This window comes from Ochlerotatus camptorhynchus, unplaced genomic scaffold (genome assembly GCF_037179485.1).
Source record: "Ochlerotatus camptorhynchus isolate MF236.1 unplaced genomic scaffold, CSIRO-AGI_Acam_v1.1 ptg000004l, whole genome shotgun sequence".
Taxonomy (NCBI): Eukaryota; Metazoa; Arthropoda; class Insecta; order Diptera; family Culicidae; genus Ochlerotatus; species Ochlerotatus camptorhynchus.
In genome coordinates this window covers 96,159-112,248 of record NW_027040496.1, presented here as the reverse complement: position 1 = coordinate 112,248, position 16,090 = coordinate 96,159, and the positions used below count along the sequence as shown (strand labels likewise).

Below are 16,090 nucleotides of genomic sequence, written 5' to 3'. Positions count from 1 at the left end.
ACTTTGCTGAAGATGTTCACCGTTTATATCGACATTGTGGACAAATTAATGCTTCATCACACTTTTATGTGAATTAATCACACAATTTATATCTTTCAAAGATGAAGCATGTCATACCCATCAACTTTGCTCAAGCTTTCATTGCTATAAATCCACTCTTCACGGTGCTATTAATTAAGAGCGTCAAAATAGACTTTTAAATAACTGTGGTTGGTTGTACTGCGATAATATCCCTAAATTCCACTTATTTGCGACTCGTTTGGCAGAGAACTGAACGTAATTGTAACTATGAACGAATCGTTAGCAAGAATTCTCGAATTATTCCCGTATTGTACTATAAGGCTGATTCAATGTCCATACGAAGTTCAGTTCTTGTGCACATTGTGCGTAATGTTGGCATTTTACCTAACGACATGTAGGTAATACGAATTTTTCGCACAGCTAACGAAAAAAAAAAATGTTTTATCTACGAAAGCAATTTTTACGAAATGAGCCTAGCAGAATTAACGAACCGAACCATGGTCCCGACGTGGATGATTCAGACTCCGAAAGGGGTAATTTAATCTTCATCTTTTCATAACACTCTGCTCTGCCAACTAAAACCGTCGGTAGAACAGCAATCCGGGCCTCCGACGTTCATCGGTCCCAAAATGCCCATTTTCGTTGTCAGATCGAATCCACCGAAAACGAGGCCAAAATGAGCCCCATAACGGCAATCAGCTTCAATAACAGATATCATCAATAGCAGCAAATCGACCACTATAATACGCTTCCAACCCCAACTAACCAGCCCAACGAGGGGTCAGAGCTGTCAAAATTGATTTAAATCCATATTGCCATTCAGTGCCTTGTTTTCCCAAAAACCCCGTCCATATATGCGGATCTGCCGGCCGATACAATCTTGTGTGCTACGCTATCAACATTGTGATAGGTACATATACCGAACCGGGGCACAATCTGTATCAAATAGGATTGGAAAGCCTTCCAGTTTTCCATTCATAGAAAAGGGTAGCCTATAATCCAAACAGCAATAAAATGGTACGTAAATCATATCGCAACGGACGAGTAACAAGATCTGACAGCCATTTTCTTAAACCACCGACCGTCTCCACTCACATTTTTCCCTCGATCATGTTTTGATTCACTTTGCCAAACGGTTGGGGGGGGGGGGGGAGGGGGGCTACACAGCAGAGCGGAATGACAGAGAAGGGTGTGCTGTGTTTCACCGAACGACGGCGACCGACCACGCCGAGAAGGGTCGCTTCAAATTGGAATCCTTTTTCTAAATGCTCTACACGGCGAATGAGAACGCTGCAAGTTTGAGTTTAGTTCACTCATAATTGCCTCCTGTGGAAAACCACAAAAATCTGCCGGAAAATGAGGAAAATTTACGAAAAGTCTAGAGTCTAGGAGTAGTATTAGTAGACTGAGTGAATCCATTCTTTACTTTTCTCATGTTCGGGAAGTTTTCACTGGAAAAACCTGGAAAAACATTTGGCAAATTTAGTCATCGCTGAGTTCCTGCACCTTATGTGAGTTAACTAAACTTGAATTTGGGTCGTTCTCATTCGCCGTGTAGCCAAATGGATGCCATCACACAGATGACGATGGTGACAGCGGCAGGATTTGGGAGGGAGAGTAAGAAGATGCCAGTTATTGTTGAAGGTGCTTTTTGTGCATTCATTCTCCGAAGCGGAAACCCGGAACGGAAGGCGCAAAACAAAAGCATTAATCGTACCAGCAATTGGAATCGGGAGGCCTTCGGTTGGAGCCAGTCGGGCGAGCGTGCGTGTGTGGGAGGGGGTGGGATGTAGTGGTAGGTGTCTATCGTTTTTTTTTGGTTTTCGTTTCTTCCGCTTTGCCATCACCAAATGTGTTCGCAGAAGTAACGAGATTGGAAATGGAATGAGCGAAAAAAAAACAAATCGATCGTTATGATGCTCCAGTAAGCACTTTGGAGAATTTTGTTTGTACTAACCGGTGAGTCAGTAAAAGTATGAATTCGATTGTAAATACGCGAAGGACATTCTCGGGATGGGGCAGAACGAAGGTACAGAGTTTAACTTTTTCTGTGCAAATATTTCATTGGTTACATTACGTCTGTGATTTTATTTATTTTTACTTTTCTCGTACACCTAAATGTACCGATAGGCGAGAGACTACACACTACGAAAAAGTAATGTAAATTTCACAATTAAACACATGCTAGGAGCTGCCCTTATGAAATTATTTGATAAGGCTCAATCGAATTAACTTTACAGAGCCAAGGTTCATAATACAAAACATCTTAAAACTATAGTCGAAAGGTACAAGACAATAAACACTTTATCATCCGCTATCCAATAAGCCTCCTCCATAAGAAGGAGATCCGCTTCCAGTGGTTTCATTGTATGGCAGTATCGCCAACGGGGGGAAGGGCGCTTCCATTGCAGCAATGGACGCAAAACGTGGTCAGCAATCACACACTCATCACGAAACGGTTGCTTTTCAAAGTCGATGACGCATCGACCGAAAGAACTGCTAATGAAGAAAAATGAGGAGGACGACACAATGGTTGCTGCCGAGTAAACAGACGATCGCGTGACACACATTGAGAGTGGCCTACTTCTGTTGACAGCCGAGTGAACACTGACATAAGAATCAGTTGAAAAAGCATGAGCAGAGCATGAGCATTATTGACCAGCCACGGTTGCTACTCTGTTATTGCTAGACCAGCTGTAATTACGCAGAGAACCAATAGACGATGTTTGAGACTAGAATTAATCCTCAATGTGTAAAAACTGGTGATATAAAACTAGGCAATAGCCGCACCCGAACACAGGTCAAGAAAGGAATGGGTAGAAATGTGTTGACATGACACTGGCTTTGATGGAAGCCGAGAACAACTCTGCACTTCCACGAGGAATCACTGGGAAATTGGGTAAAAGGGTTCTTTTTGGTAAACGATAAGCTGAATTGACGATCATATAACGCGAAGGAGCTTGGGATTGAACCCATGATATTCTACTCAGTAAGTAAAAACGTTTGCCACTAGACAAACGAACTCTTTTTATTACAACACACCAATGGTCGATTTGTTGTTATTCCAATGTATTTACATTAACAAATAAAGCAATTAACGATTCTTGAATGTGGAGGGGCTTGAGATTAAACTCATGATGTTCTACTCAGTATGCAAAAATGGTTGCTCTAAGACCACCAAGCCCCACATATCACATCATACAAACTAAGATCGCATTGTTATTGCAACCATTCAAAACCGGCCCAATACGGTGACGTTGATTACGGTGTTAAGTTTCACAAAACAAACGATAATCAAGTAATGTTACTATCAGCCTCTTTAAAGGAGTATTATGGGTTTTGCAAGTGGTCTAAGATCCATACATTAGATTATTGGGCACAAATGTTCATAATTAACCTCAATACAGCCATGGTTCCATAAATATGAAACCTGGAGATAACGGAACGGTCCTCAAAAGATCCGTAACATCCGTAAAAGTGGTCTATCCATAAACCCCTGATCCTAGAACTCCGTGGTTTTTTTTTCGAAAGCATTAGGAACTGTGAAATAAGAAAGAATTTGGGGTCATAACATAAACATGGACCCGAATGGCCATGAGGCCGTCCTCTGGTAGGTCCGGAACATCCGGAAAAGAGGTCAACCAATGAAACTGATCCTAGAGCTCCGCAGTTTTTTCAAAAACATTAGGAACTGTGATATAAGAATGTTGGGTCATGGTATGAACATGTACCTGCATGGCCATGGGATCGTTATCTGGAAGATCCGGAACATCCGTAAAATGGTCAATCCATAAAACTGATCCATTAGATCCACGGTTTTTTTTTTTCGAAAACACGTCGAACTGTGATATAAGAATTAATTTGGGGTCGTAACATAAACATGAGCCCGGATGACTATGAAACCGTCTTCCGGAAGACCCGAAAAAGTGGTGCATCGATGATACTGATTCTAGAGCTTCGCGATTTTCTCGAGAACACTTCGAGCTGTGAAGTTTTCGAAGTATGTTTCATGTATGAAACACTTTTACGGATGTTCCGGATCTTCCGAATGACGGTCCAATGGCCATCCAGGTTCATGTTTATGTCACGACCCCAAATTTATTCTTATAACACAGTTCCTAATATTTTTTGTAATAAACTGCGGAGCTCTAGCATTAGTTTAATGGATTTACCACTTTTAGGGATGTTCCAGATCTTCCAGAAGACGGTCTCATGCCCATCCAGGTCCATGTTTACATAACGACCTTTCTTATATCACAGTTCCAAGAGATTAAAAAAAACTGCTGAGCTCTAGAATCAGTTTCATGGATGAACCACTTTTACCGATGCTCCGAATCTTTCGAAGGACGGTTCCATAAGCATTCGGGTTCATCTTTATGTCGCGACCCCTAATTATTTCTTATAAAGGGTGATACGGTCAAAGTTTGGTCAATATCAACTTGACGTAGGGTAAATGTCGGCTTCGGCACCCATTGACTGTTTTCGGCAACCAAAATTTAAACGATAATTTCACTATGTTTTCCCATCGACACACTTCCCTGAATGTATCCAAACGATTCTTTAGTCTTTCAGCTTCAATCTGATTATATTTGTACGACCGAGCAATCCTATTATGCCAGATTTTTCTTCAAATGAAGCATACGCACTACAAAATGGGGCTGATTTCGAGTTGCCGATAATAGAACAGCTGGTTAACACGCAGTTCTAATGGGAAGGTTGCCGAAGAAAAAGAGGCTGCCGACAATAGTCACACTCACCTGAGAAGTTTGGAGCGTTCTAAAAACGCTTTCAAACCGTTTTGAAAAATTCTGTCGATTGGAATGGATAGAGAAGCAAGCAGCAGATGAATGTTATCAAACAGACACGTGATATATGTGCGTGACGCTGAAAAAATGCTAATAGAAGTGCGGACGCTGCTTAGATTGACGAGAATACGTAAATTCCCCTATTTCTTTCAATTTTGCATTTAAAAAACCTGAACACCCCTCATTTTGAAGGTGTGTGTGTGTAGAATGTTGCTCCTATTTTGATTTTGGAATTCACTCTTCAGTTGTCAAAATGCCGTCCAAGCAAGAAGAGCAGCGTATCAAAATTTTGCTCGCGCATCGCGAAAATCCGAGCTACTCGCACGCAAAGTTGGCAAAATCGCTAAAAGTTGCCAAATCAACCGTTACAAATGTAATTAAAGTGTTTGGGGAACGTTTGTCGACAGCCAGGAAGTCTGGATCGGGGGGAAATCGAAAACCGGAAGCCGCTGAGACGACAAAGAGAGTTGCCGGTAGTTTCAAGCGAAACCCTAACCTCTCTCTCCAAGATGCCGCAAATAAGCTGGGTATATCGTCTACAACCGTGCATCGAGCCAAAAAACGAGCCGGAATATCGACTTACAAGAAGGTAGTGACTCCAAATCGCGATGATAAACAAAATACGACGGCCAAAGCGCGATCCCGGAGGCTGTACACGATGATGCTGACGAAGTTTGACTGCGTGGTAATGGACGACGAAACCTACGTCAAAGCCGACTACAAGCAGCTTCCGGGACAGGAGTTTTATACGGCAAAAGGAAGGGGAAAGGTAGCAGATGTTTTCAAGCACATGAAACTGTCAAAGTTCGCAAAGAAATATCTGGTTTGGCAAGCCATCTGTACCTGTGGCTTGAAAAGCAGCATTTTCATAGCTTCCGGGACTGTCAACCAAGAAATTTACGTGAAAGAGTGTTTGAATAAACGTCTGCTGCCTTTCCTGAAGAAACACGGTTGTTCCGTACTGTTTTGGCCGGATTTGGCATCTTGCCATTACGGTAAAAAGGCCATGGAGTGGTACGCCGCCAACAACGTGCAGGGGGTTCCCAAGGACAAGAACCCTCCCAACACGCCAGAGCTCCGCCCAATTGAGAAATACTGGGCTATTGTCAAGCGGAACCTAAAGAAGACCAAAAAAACTGCTAAGGGCGAGCAGCAGTTCAAGGCAAACTGGCTTTCTGCGGCGAAGAAGGTGGACAAGGTGGTTGTACAAAATCTGATGGCAGGGGTCAAGCGTAAGGCCCGGCAATTCGGATTTGGAAAAGCGGAAGCCTAACTGAATATTTTTCCTGAATTTTATACTAATTGAACTTGAAAAAGAAATTTAATTTGATTTTTTAAATAAACGATTTCACCGATTTACACGCGTTTTCCCTTGACCAAATTTTGACCGTATCACCCTTTATAACAGTTCCACGTGTTTTCGAAAAAACTGCGGAGCTCTAGAATCAGTTTCATGGATGAATCACTTTTACGGATGTTCCGGATCTTTATGAGGATGATTCCATGGCCATCCGGTCGATTTTTATGTGACGACCCCAAACTCTTTCTTAAATCACAGTTCCAAGTGTTTTGGAAAAAACCGCGTAGCTCTAGGATCAGTTTCATGGATTGACTACTTTGACAGATGTTTCGGATCTTCCTGAGCACGCTCCCATGGACATCCGGGTCCGTGTTTATGTCATGATCCCAATTTTTTTTTCCTATATCACAGTTCCTAATGTTTTCGAAAAAAACGACGGAGCTCTAGGATTAGTTTCGTGGATAGATCAATTTTACGGATGTTCCGAATCTTCCGGCGGACCGTTTCGTTCTCTCTATGATCCATATATAGGAACCATGACTGTATTCTGGCTAATTATGAACATTTGTGCCCATTAATCTAATTTATGGCTCTTAGACCACTTGCAAAACCCATAAACACTCCTTTTAAAAAAACGTGTAACGACTCTTTTCGCTTTTGAATAAAGTAGAGGACCCTATTTTTAATCTTTTTACAATCAAAATAATTTACAGACCCTAGGAATTCTAGAGGTACCACAATTTTTGAAATTCACCGCCGTTACACGTTTTTCGGAGGCATCGTATTCGGAGTGTTAAAACGTCTGTTTTCTCCTTCCTATTTCACTGGACCGTCCCGATTATGCGTCAAACTACCGCATCAAAACCACCAAACTACCGCCGAGACTACCGTCAGTCTTCATCCACCGCCCTCATGATAGTGTAAGGCAGACATCTAACAACACATCAAAAACTAATCGGTCAAGTGTCAAGCTTGCATGTTCGATCGCGGCATTTATTTTCTTAACGAATTATGCTTGAACATTAAAATAATGTATATCTATCTATGTATATCTATCTATCTATCTATCTATATATATAAAAATGAATTTCTGTCTGTCTGTCTGTCTGTCTGTCTGTCTGTCTGTCTGTCTGACCCTTATAGACTCGGAAACTACTGAACCGATTGGCGTGAAAATTTGTATATAGGGGTTTTTGGGGCCGTGGAAGGTTCTTATGATGGTTCGAGACCCCTCCCCTTTCTGTAAGGGGGGCTCCCATACAAATGAAACAGAAATTTCTGCATAACTCGAGAACTAATCAAGCAAATGGAACCAAATTAGGCATGTGGGGGCGAGTGTGGGGTTATAAGGAGATAATCATAGGGGGTAGCCCCTTAGATAATAGGGGGGGGGGGGTACGTACAACATAGCATGCTTTTTTTTTTTAAATCGGCGCATAAACTCAAGCTAATATTGAATCCCGAGCAAGACCGGGCACACTCAGCTAGTAATTATATAAACTTCACTTACACCCTGTCCAAGGATGAGGGGCTTGATGATGATTTTTCAAGTGTCGCTATGATTTGTTTTTGCAATTTGTTAAAATTGTAGTTTTTCTCCGGTTCATTGATTTGAAAGGTTCATGCAAATTAATTTCACGGAGCCGTAAATTGTAGTTTTATCATAATTTTAATATTAGCATAAAATAAAATAGTAATTTTAAATTCGCTTTTGTAATGCTAAGGTAAATAGTTTGCTTTCAGTGTAAAGTTAATTTAAAAGAAAGTTCTAACAGTTTTTTTTTTGCACTTCGAAACTTGACGGGTCATACCTCTAACATAGTAGCAGTGACAGTGTCGCATGTCCTAACAACAACTGCCTGCGACTAGTGTTCGAGGGGCCGACAGGGCTGAATACGGGTCAATACTAACAAAACTCTAACACTTACATGACCCCGAAACTAACGTTCATCCATTGCACTAATAGTTATAATGTAGTTGTAATTTCCTAATAACCCATCTATCACAGACAAACAGACATAACACTCGGATTACGCATTTGACGGTCAATTCGAGTGTTTTTGGTTGGTGGTGCCGCCACCTGTGGCGCGCACGCTCGGTTCCCTTGCGTTTGACGTCTGCACACTAGCGCCATCTGTTCAGCGTACTATCCATCACATGATACTCAACAGATGGCGGTAGTGTTTTAGTGACTATGTTTTGTTGAGAAAAATATTAAATGTGTTATTTCTGTTTGTCTGTGCATCTATGTTTCTTTTTCGTTGTGTGTGTGTGTGTGGGGGGGGGGGGGGGCTTAATGTAACCAATACTAATACCTTTCTTTCTGTTCTTTTATTCGTTTTCTATATCCCTTCGCCATCACCCCATATCCCATCATTTTGACGAGAGATGACTTACTTACATGGTGCATGCCCAAGTCGTACTACAGGATAATATGCTGAGCGTGGTTCTATCACAAATCGATAGAACTGAGGAATAATGAGGTAAATTCTACACAGTATTTCAAAGGAGCCAACTCTAAGCAGGTAATAATAGCAATTAATAATCAAACAACCATAAAAAGGTAAGAATGAATTTATTTATTTTAAATACAGTAATGACCCGATTTTGTCAGCCCCTCCGCGCTTCAGACTTTTTTCTTTCAATAATTTCACATAATCATAAATCTAATTTTTTCTCATTCGTCATTCGTTAAGAGGGATATTTAAAGTATACTTTGGTGCAATAGGTTCAAGAAGATTACTGAAAAAGGGCATGGGTTTTGTAGAACATTGGAAAACATTTTCAAAAAAGGGGGCTGACAAAATCGGGACATTACTGTATTCCATTTACATTTACATGATTTATCACATATTTCCGGAGAGCTTCGAGGTTGGAGCGTAGTTGCTTTTGTAGATGGGCACGTCATTTGTCGGTTTCTCGCGGATTGGGGCTCAGTATGGAAAAACTAATAACACAAACAGGTAGAAGAATAGTTCCTCTATGATTTGTTATAGTTTGTTTGCAGGATTGTTCTTTTGTTCGCGGGAGGCCGACGATTGACGAGTTTGTTTGCAGGGGCGATTGCGCCCAGATCTTGGGGTTCTCCGGATTTATGGTCGTAATCTAATACACACAGTTGATCACAATACGAGCCTAAAAGCTGCAGTGACCTAGTGAGCACCATAGCTCGAGTCGTCTGAAAGTATTGTGTATCGCATGGAGAGCCCAACCGAGATGCTAGCCTATTAAGACTGCAGTTGGTCAACTCTCGAAAAAAAAAATATATATATATATATATATAAAGGGCAAACACGAAATTATTGCGACACATTCAACAGGGCAACATTTTTACCATTGGGTAAAAATCAACCAAATTTTGCACACTTTCTCATTGATGTGTATTGTGTACATGCTGTCAAACTCGAAGTCGTGTTTTTCGATTCAACGAAAATGGAGGTGAACCAACGCGAGTTGAGAGAACAAATTCTTTCCAAACACCTGGAATTTCCTGACCTGTCGCACCGACAGTTGGGAAAAATGTTGAACATTCACCATTCAACCGTCTCCAGAGTGTTGAAGCGGTTCCAGGAGCGGTTGACGTTGGACCACGGCAAAGGAGCTGGAAGAAAACCGGGACCGGAGAACAAAAAGACGGAGGGAAAGGGGAAGCGGATGATTAAAGCAAATCCCAACGTCTCAAGCCGTGATTTGGCTAAAAAGATCGGCATGTCGCAGAGCTACGTCCAGAATGCAAAGAAGAGAGCTGGACTACATACATACAAGGTACAGAACTTCCCAAACCGCGATGAGCGGCAACAATCGACGGCTAAAACTCGGGCACGGAAGCTCTACGAGAAGATGCTGACAAAATATGGCTGCTGTGTGATGGACGACGAAACGACGACGAAAGCCGATTTTAAGCAAATTCCGGGGTTGGAGTTTTTCACCGGCAAGAGCAAGTTCGATGTGGACGACAATTTTAAGAAGAAGTAAATGTCGAAGTTCGCCTCCAAATATCTCATTTGGCAGGCCATCTGCTCTTGCGGACTGAGGAGTGAGTCTTTCGTGACAAAGGGCACAGTAAATGGCGAGATCTACAAATCTGAGTGCCTCGAGAGGCGCCTTTTGCCGTTCTTGCAGCAGCACGACGAAGCTCTGCTATTTTGGCCAGATTTGGCATCATGCCACTATTCTTAAAGTGTCCTGGAGTGGTATGAGGCCAATTCTGTCCATTTTGTTCCATAGGACATGAATCCGCCAAACTGTCCGGAGCTGCGCCCGGTGGAGCAGTACTGGGCAATAATGAAGCGGGAACTTCGGAAGAGCAAGAAGACAGTCAAAGACGAGAAGGACATGTTAAGAAAATGGAAAAAAAAAACTGAGAAACTGGTACCGGATGACACTGTAAAGACTTTGATGGAGGGCATCAAGCGAAAATGCGTTCAATTTTACACTCAAGGCTCCATCGATTAACTTTTCTTTTGATTTTTGAAGTAAATATATGTATAAATCTACCCTAAAATTTTGGTATGATTCTAAACATTATAAGAAAATTGGTATGACATTTTCAGTGTCGCAATAATTTCGTGTTCGCCCTTTAAACTTCACTTACATCGCTCTAACTATGATTCTTTTTGTCCAAATACTGAACAAAAAAAATGGGGTTTGCTATGACCATCAAGTTACGGTCAGTTTGGCAGTAGTTTAATAAAGATAAGCATTTCCAGGTGAAATCTGTCAGAAAAAATCTGGCACGATTCTTTCCGGTCTGGATGAAACTTTCAATATGATAGCAGCTTGGAGATTATGATTTTTCCACAGATTATGAGACCATTTGACCAAAGACTATTTTTTGAAAAGGGCGTATATGTTTTCACATATGAATTTAGCTTTAAAACCGTTTATTGTATCAAAATTGTGTCTGAGAGGAAGTTCTACAGAATTGATTGGACTTTGAAGAAAAAAAAAAAAAAAACACTGAGAAAAATTGATAAAATTTAGAAAAAAAAAAAAAAAAAATATTATATCTCTCTATTCCAACCTACGATTTTTTTAATTTTTTTTTCTGCGGTGACCTTGGGCCACATTGCGCATCTCGAAACGAAAAACTTTTTCATACAAGCGATCGTACAAAAAGTCTTTCGTTTTGCGATGCGCAATGCAAAGGTTCATGCAAATCGGAGAAGGTCAAGTTTTTTTTTCCGATTCGTCATTTGGCTTTTACCTGTTCAATGAACCGAAGGAAAGGATTTCTGAACTTTTTTTTCCTCATTTCATTTGATTTCTTAAATTTTTGAAAACTGGATTAGAGGCTTGGCCATTCCAAATGAGTGCTTGTACTGTGCACTAATTACATTAATTGACACGTCTGAGGACGGCCCCGGCATAGTGACTTACATACACGCCTCTTTCGCTTAAACTCACGAGTTCAAATCTCATTCCGGACAAGTCGCGAATGACCCAAAAGTGTTAAAGTGACTTTAATAATTATAAAAAAAATATACTGAATAGCAAATTGAGAACAAACCTCTGATGTAACAAATCAGCACCAGTTGGTGGTGAGAGTTATTTTTCCTCAACCAGACAGTAATGGAAGCTGAATGAATAGGCAAATATTTCAGACAGTCAGCAACCTAACCAACGACGCTGTATAGTGCTGATTCATGATCCTCATTTCCGGAAAGCTGTCTCATAGCTCAGCAGCTTTGGCAAGGTCAGAAAAATACCAACTTGCAATCCCATCCTTGGCTTAGAAGAGAAGTTTGCCTTTTGGGAAACTCATAAGATTTCAGGCAGAAAAAGTACCAACCCTAAGATACTGTCATCTGGCGATGGCTTCGTTATGTGTCTGAATTTTTAACGTTGGGCTCTGGAGTTTACTGAAAATACTGTTCTTAAATCGATGCTACTTAGATTTAATTGATTAATGGACCATGGGACCATCATGCTATGATTGTTTCACAGAAGCGGTAGATTATTGGTTTTGAAACTCATCGTTTCGACGAAGCAGTTTTGATTCGGAATTATCATGCTTACATTGGCATAAATCGTATGAAGATAGAGATACAGAGTTACAGATGATCTTACAGAGATAAATCCAATTGAAATGCTTTTATCTTTTTGTTATCAACGATGGTCGTGCTGCATGGAAGATTTTGCGTGCAAGGTGTAGATTGCTGTGTTCACTATTCATCTCTATTGAAAGTATCATCGTTGTGTTGTAAATCACAGCAGTGATTGAGTAAAAAATATAACTGAATCCTATGACTCTGTTTTGTTTTTTTTTAATAACCTGCGAATGAAAATTGATCCTGAATGGCAGGGTGGCATTGGAATCTTCTGTTTACAAATGTTATTTGCATTTGAATCTGAATACAACCTTTATGCTCGATTTTTATTGAGTAAAGCATATGCATAAAAGTGATTGGATCCAAGGGACGGTAAAGCACGTGGCGCCCAACACTGTATTCACGTGGGTACCAGGTCACTTCGGGATCCAAGGGCAATGAGCTGGATTATCGAGGTGAAGCAATCGTTTAAGTTGTGTGAGTAAAACCCCTGTACGATACAAGCAATTAGTGACGTCACTACTTGCGTTTACGTTGATTTTTTGGTTTACTAATACAACCATATTTCACGATCTGCTTCACCTCTCTCTGTACCTCATTGATCCAAGGGAACGTAATAGCCGACCACCTCGCCGGCTCAGGCCACACTGGACCCAGGTCCACCGGCAATATACCGCTCCAAGATGTCAAAAAGTGGATCAAGCGGACGGTTCGGAGAGCCTGGGACACCGAGTGGAGGAACAACAGGACACACCACCTTCGGAAGATCAAGGCGACCACCGGAACCTGGAAGGATCGACCAAACCTAAGAGAACAACAAGTGGTGTCAAGGCTGCGCACCGGGCACAGCAGAGTCTCCCACAACTTTGGAGGAACACCGTTCCGGAGGACCTGCGAAACCTGCAGAGTGCCATCCACCGTGGAGCACATCCTCGTGAACTGCGCGGTGCTGGAGACCTTCGGGATGCCTTCGGCTAGGAGTCAATCAACATTCGGGGCGACGAGTCCCCGGTACACCCAACCGGGGGATGTAAGATTCGCTTACAATTATGTGGGATTCATCATCAGAGGATGTTAGTGGAGACCGCATGAACCGAGAATGCGATATACCTAGCTGCGGTCCAACATTCATTGTAATAAATTTTTGGTTTGCGTGTAGCAACCGCCCTTATCACCTTCCTAAAGGAAGCGAACCTTTACAACAATATCTGAGGGTTCCTTGTTTGTATTTCTAGTTTGTTGGCCCTTTTGGCAGTTTTCTACACCTTTTCATTCTAGCAAGATAAATTAACCACAGCCAAGATTGGGAATCTCCTTCTGAGAACCCAATATTTTCTCTTTTCTCTTTTTTTTTTCTTTTTTTTTACAATCTTAAGAGATGAACTACACACTTAGAAAAAATCATGTAAATTTAGGTGCTCTGAGACTGACATATACGAGCGTCAATTTTGACATAAAATTGAGTCATAATAGACGCAAAATTCAGCTCAATCAAACGTACTTTTCGTCGAGTAACGAACTTTTCAGTCTCAGAGCACCTAATTTTACATGACTTGTTTGTTTGCGTCGTATGCTTTATGTCAAAGATGGATTCCGTCACGTGTAAAATTAGGTATTTCTAATTGTGTAGCCATATGACTACAATTCTTTATAATAAAGACTAAAAAAAAAGTGATTTTGTTCCACAGAGCTCAAACGGTTTCAAATCAGGTCTGGTGCTGGCAACGCTGGTACTATCGCAAAAACAGTAAAAAATCGATGAACAACACTAAAAACGAAACTAACACAGAGAGTGAGTCTCCGAGGGAGTGCATAGGAATGAGTAATAATCACTCACCTCTGAGTAAGATTCGTTTTCAGTAATGGCAGTAGATTGCTAACCGTAACTAGCATCACAAGTAATTTTAATAATTTTTTGCTGTGTATTTGGTTCGCTAACAATTTGTCAAATTATATTCGTCCAATCAAAAACTACCCTTAACAAGTGCATCCCGGATTTTAAAATTTATTTATTTCACCAACCGACGTAGACTAGTACAAATACATATACAGTTTGAATACCGTTTCTCATTCAATCAAACATTTCCGTTCCATTTCAGAACACATCAACCATGCCGGTTCACTCCAACTGACATCTTGGTTCACCGGTCATCCGAGAGTTGGAGGTGGGCCAACGGCAACCGACAGCCACCTAGCATGGACAACGACCAGCCCTGGTCAGATTGGTGTTCGGGGAACTACTGGTCGACGGTACGCTATCTGTTGTCCTGTGCCAACTACAACAACACCTGGACCTCCTACTGGGGGCCAGATATAGTCTGTGATTACAATAGCATTGCTCTCTCCTCGGCCGAACCGAATCCGGTGACGGACGTGGCAACTGCGGTACGAAACTCGTTCAAAGGTAAACCGCCGGACCCACCATCGATCGATTCCGTTCTTCGCGTTGGCATCCAATGCTACCAAACCTTCAAATGCATTCTGAAAACGGTCACCCCCGGAAGTGACGGCGGTAAACAGTGAGTAGTAGTGTACGCTAATGAGTAAACGTTCACCCATTTTGAAGAAAAGTGGCTAAACTCGTCAATGGGTAAGTTGTTTACCTTTTTAATGAGTATCTGTTACCCATTAATGAGTAACTGTTATCCATTAAATATACATAAGTTCCTCGTTAAAAAGGTACACTTTTTACCTATTAATAAGTTAAGCCACCTTTCTTCAATATGGGTGAAATTTTTTGCTCAATAATGGGTACCATCAAATTAGCGTGTAGACTTAGGTTACAAGAGCAATCTTAAAAATCATTAAATTCTCCTTCCTTCCGTGCAGATCCAACACGAGTGATGTGCGGTGGACCGATGCACTTTACGAGTGCAATCCTTTGATGACCACAGACGGGGCTGAAAACCTGTTGAAGGAATGCATCCCCGGCGGCTACAACACCACCATCGTCGCCCGTAACATAGTCCAACCGGTGTCGGAGTTGCTTCTCAAGTTGCCCAAGCTGTCGCTGGAAATGATAACCAGCAGGACCGATTCCTCGTCCAACGATACGATGCTGCAGCACCCGTGTGGGGTGGACATGGCCCGAATCAGCTACCACCATTACCAGCTTATATGCAACAACAGTGCCGGTCGGTTTACGTTCTACGAGAACGATTCGTTCGACCTATTCAACTCGTCCGCCGCTCATCTCCTGGAACCAGTCCAGTGTTTGCTGAATGTCGAATACGATAATGTGATAAACCAACTGTCGGGCATGGTGATTGCAAATGCTACAAGCTCAGGGACGACGGTGGCCAGCTCGTTGATGACATTCAACACCCGGTACGAGTGGAGCTTCCTGTTTGTAATATTGTTTATCTTCGCCGGTGGACTCGGTAACATTTTGGTCTGCCTTGCCGTGGCACTGGATCGGAAGCTGCAGAATGTAACAAATTACTTTCTCCTATCGCTGGCCATCGCCGATCTGCTGGTGAGCCTATTTGTGATGCCGCTTGGAGCCATTCCTGGTTTTCTGGGTAAGTTTTATGTAAGCTATCTTCGTGTCCTACTTGTTGGTCCTACGCTGGGTGTTCACAAATACAAGGCACATATTTTCGGTACAGTTGAAAACCGGAAAACCTAACACGCGACAATCGATTTTAATCTTGTTCTGTTCGTTAAACATAGTGTCGGCCGTAGTGCGCCTGATTCGCACAGTGATGCGCTATAATGCGCACTATGTCCGACGTTATGTTGAACGTGCAGACCGAAGGTAATCACCTCTATTCCCGTTTTCGTACGAACAGGATTCGTTCGAAACGAAAGCAATTTCCCATTCCCGTTTTCGTTCGAAGCAATTCTAACTTTCGAACATCGTTCGTTCGAACGATGTTGCTATTCCCATTTTCGTACGAATGCGTTTTTTGTTC

General features: G+C 41.8%; 1 protein-coding gene across 1 annotated transcript in view; it reads left to right on the top strand.

Annotated features, from left to right (window-relative positions):
* 5-HT2A (5-hydroxytryptamine receptor 2A) overlaps window positions 1–16,090 on the top strand; it is a 174,170-nt gene that overhangs the window by 80,182 nt on the left and 77,898 nt on the right. Inside the window, exons 4-5 of the mRNA XM_065237295.1 lie at window positions 14,276–14,695; window positions 15,006–15,697. Coding sequence (XP_065093367.1) covers window positions 14,373–14,695; window positions 15,006–15,697 — 1,015 coding nt within the window. The 5' untranslated portion in view covers window positions 14,276–14,372. The remainder of the gene's footprint in view (window positions 1–14,275; window positions 14,696–15,005; window positions 15,698–16,090) is intronic.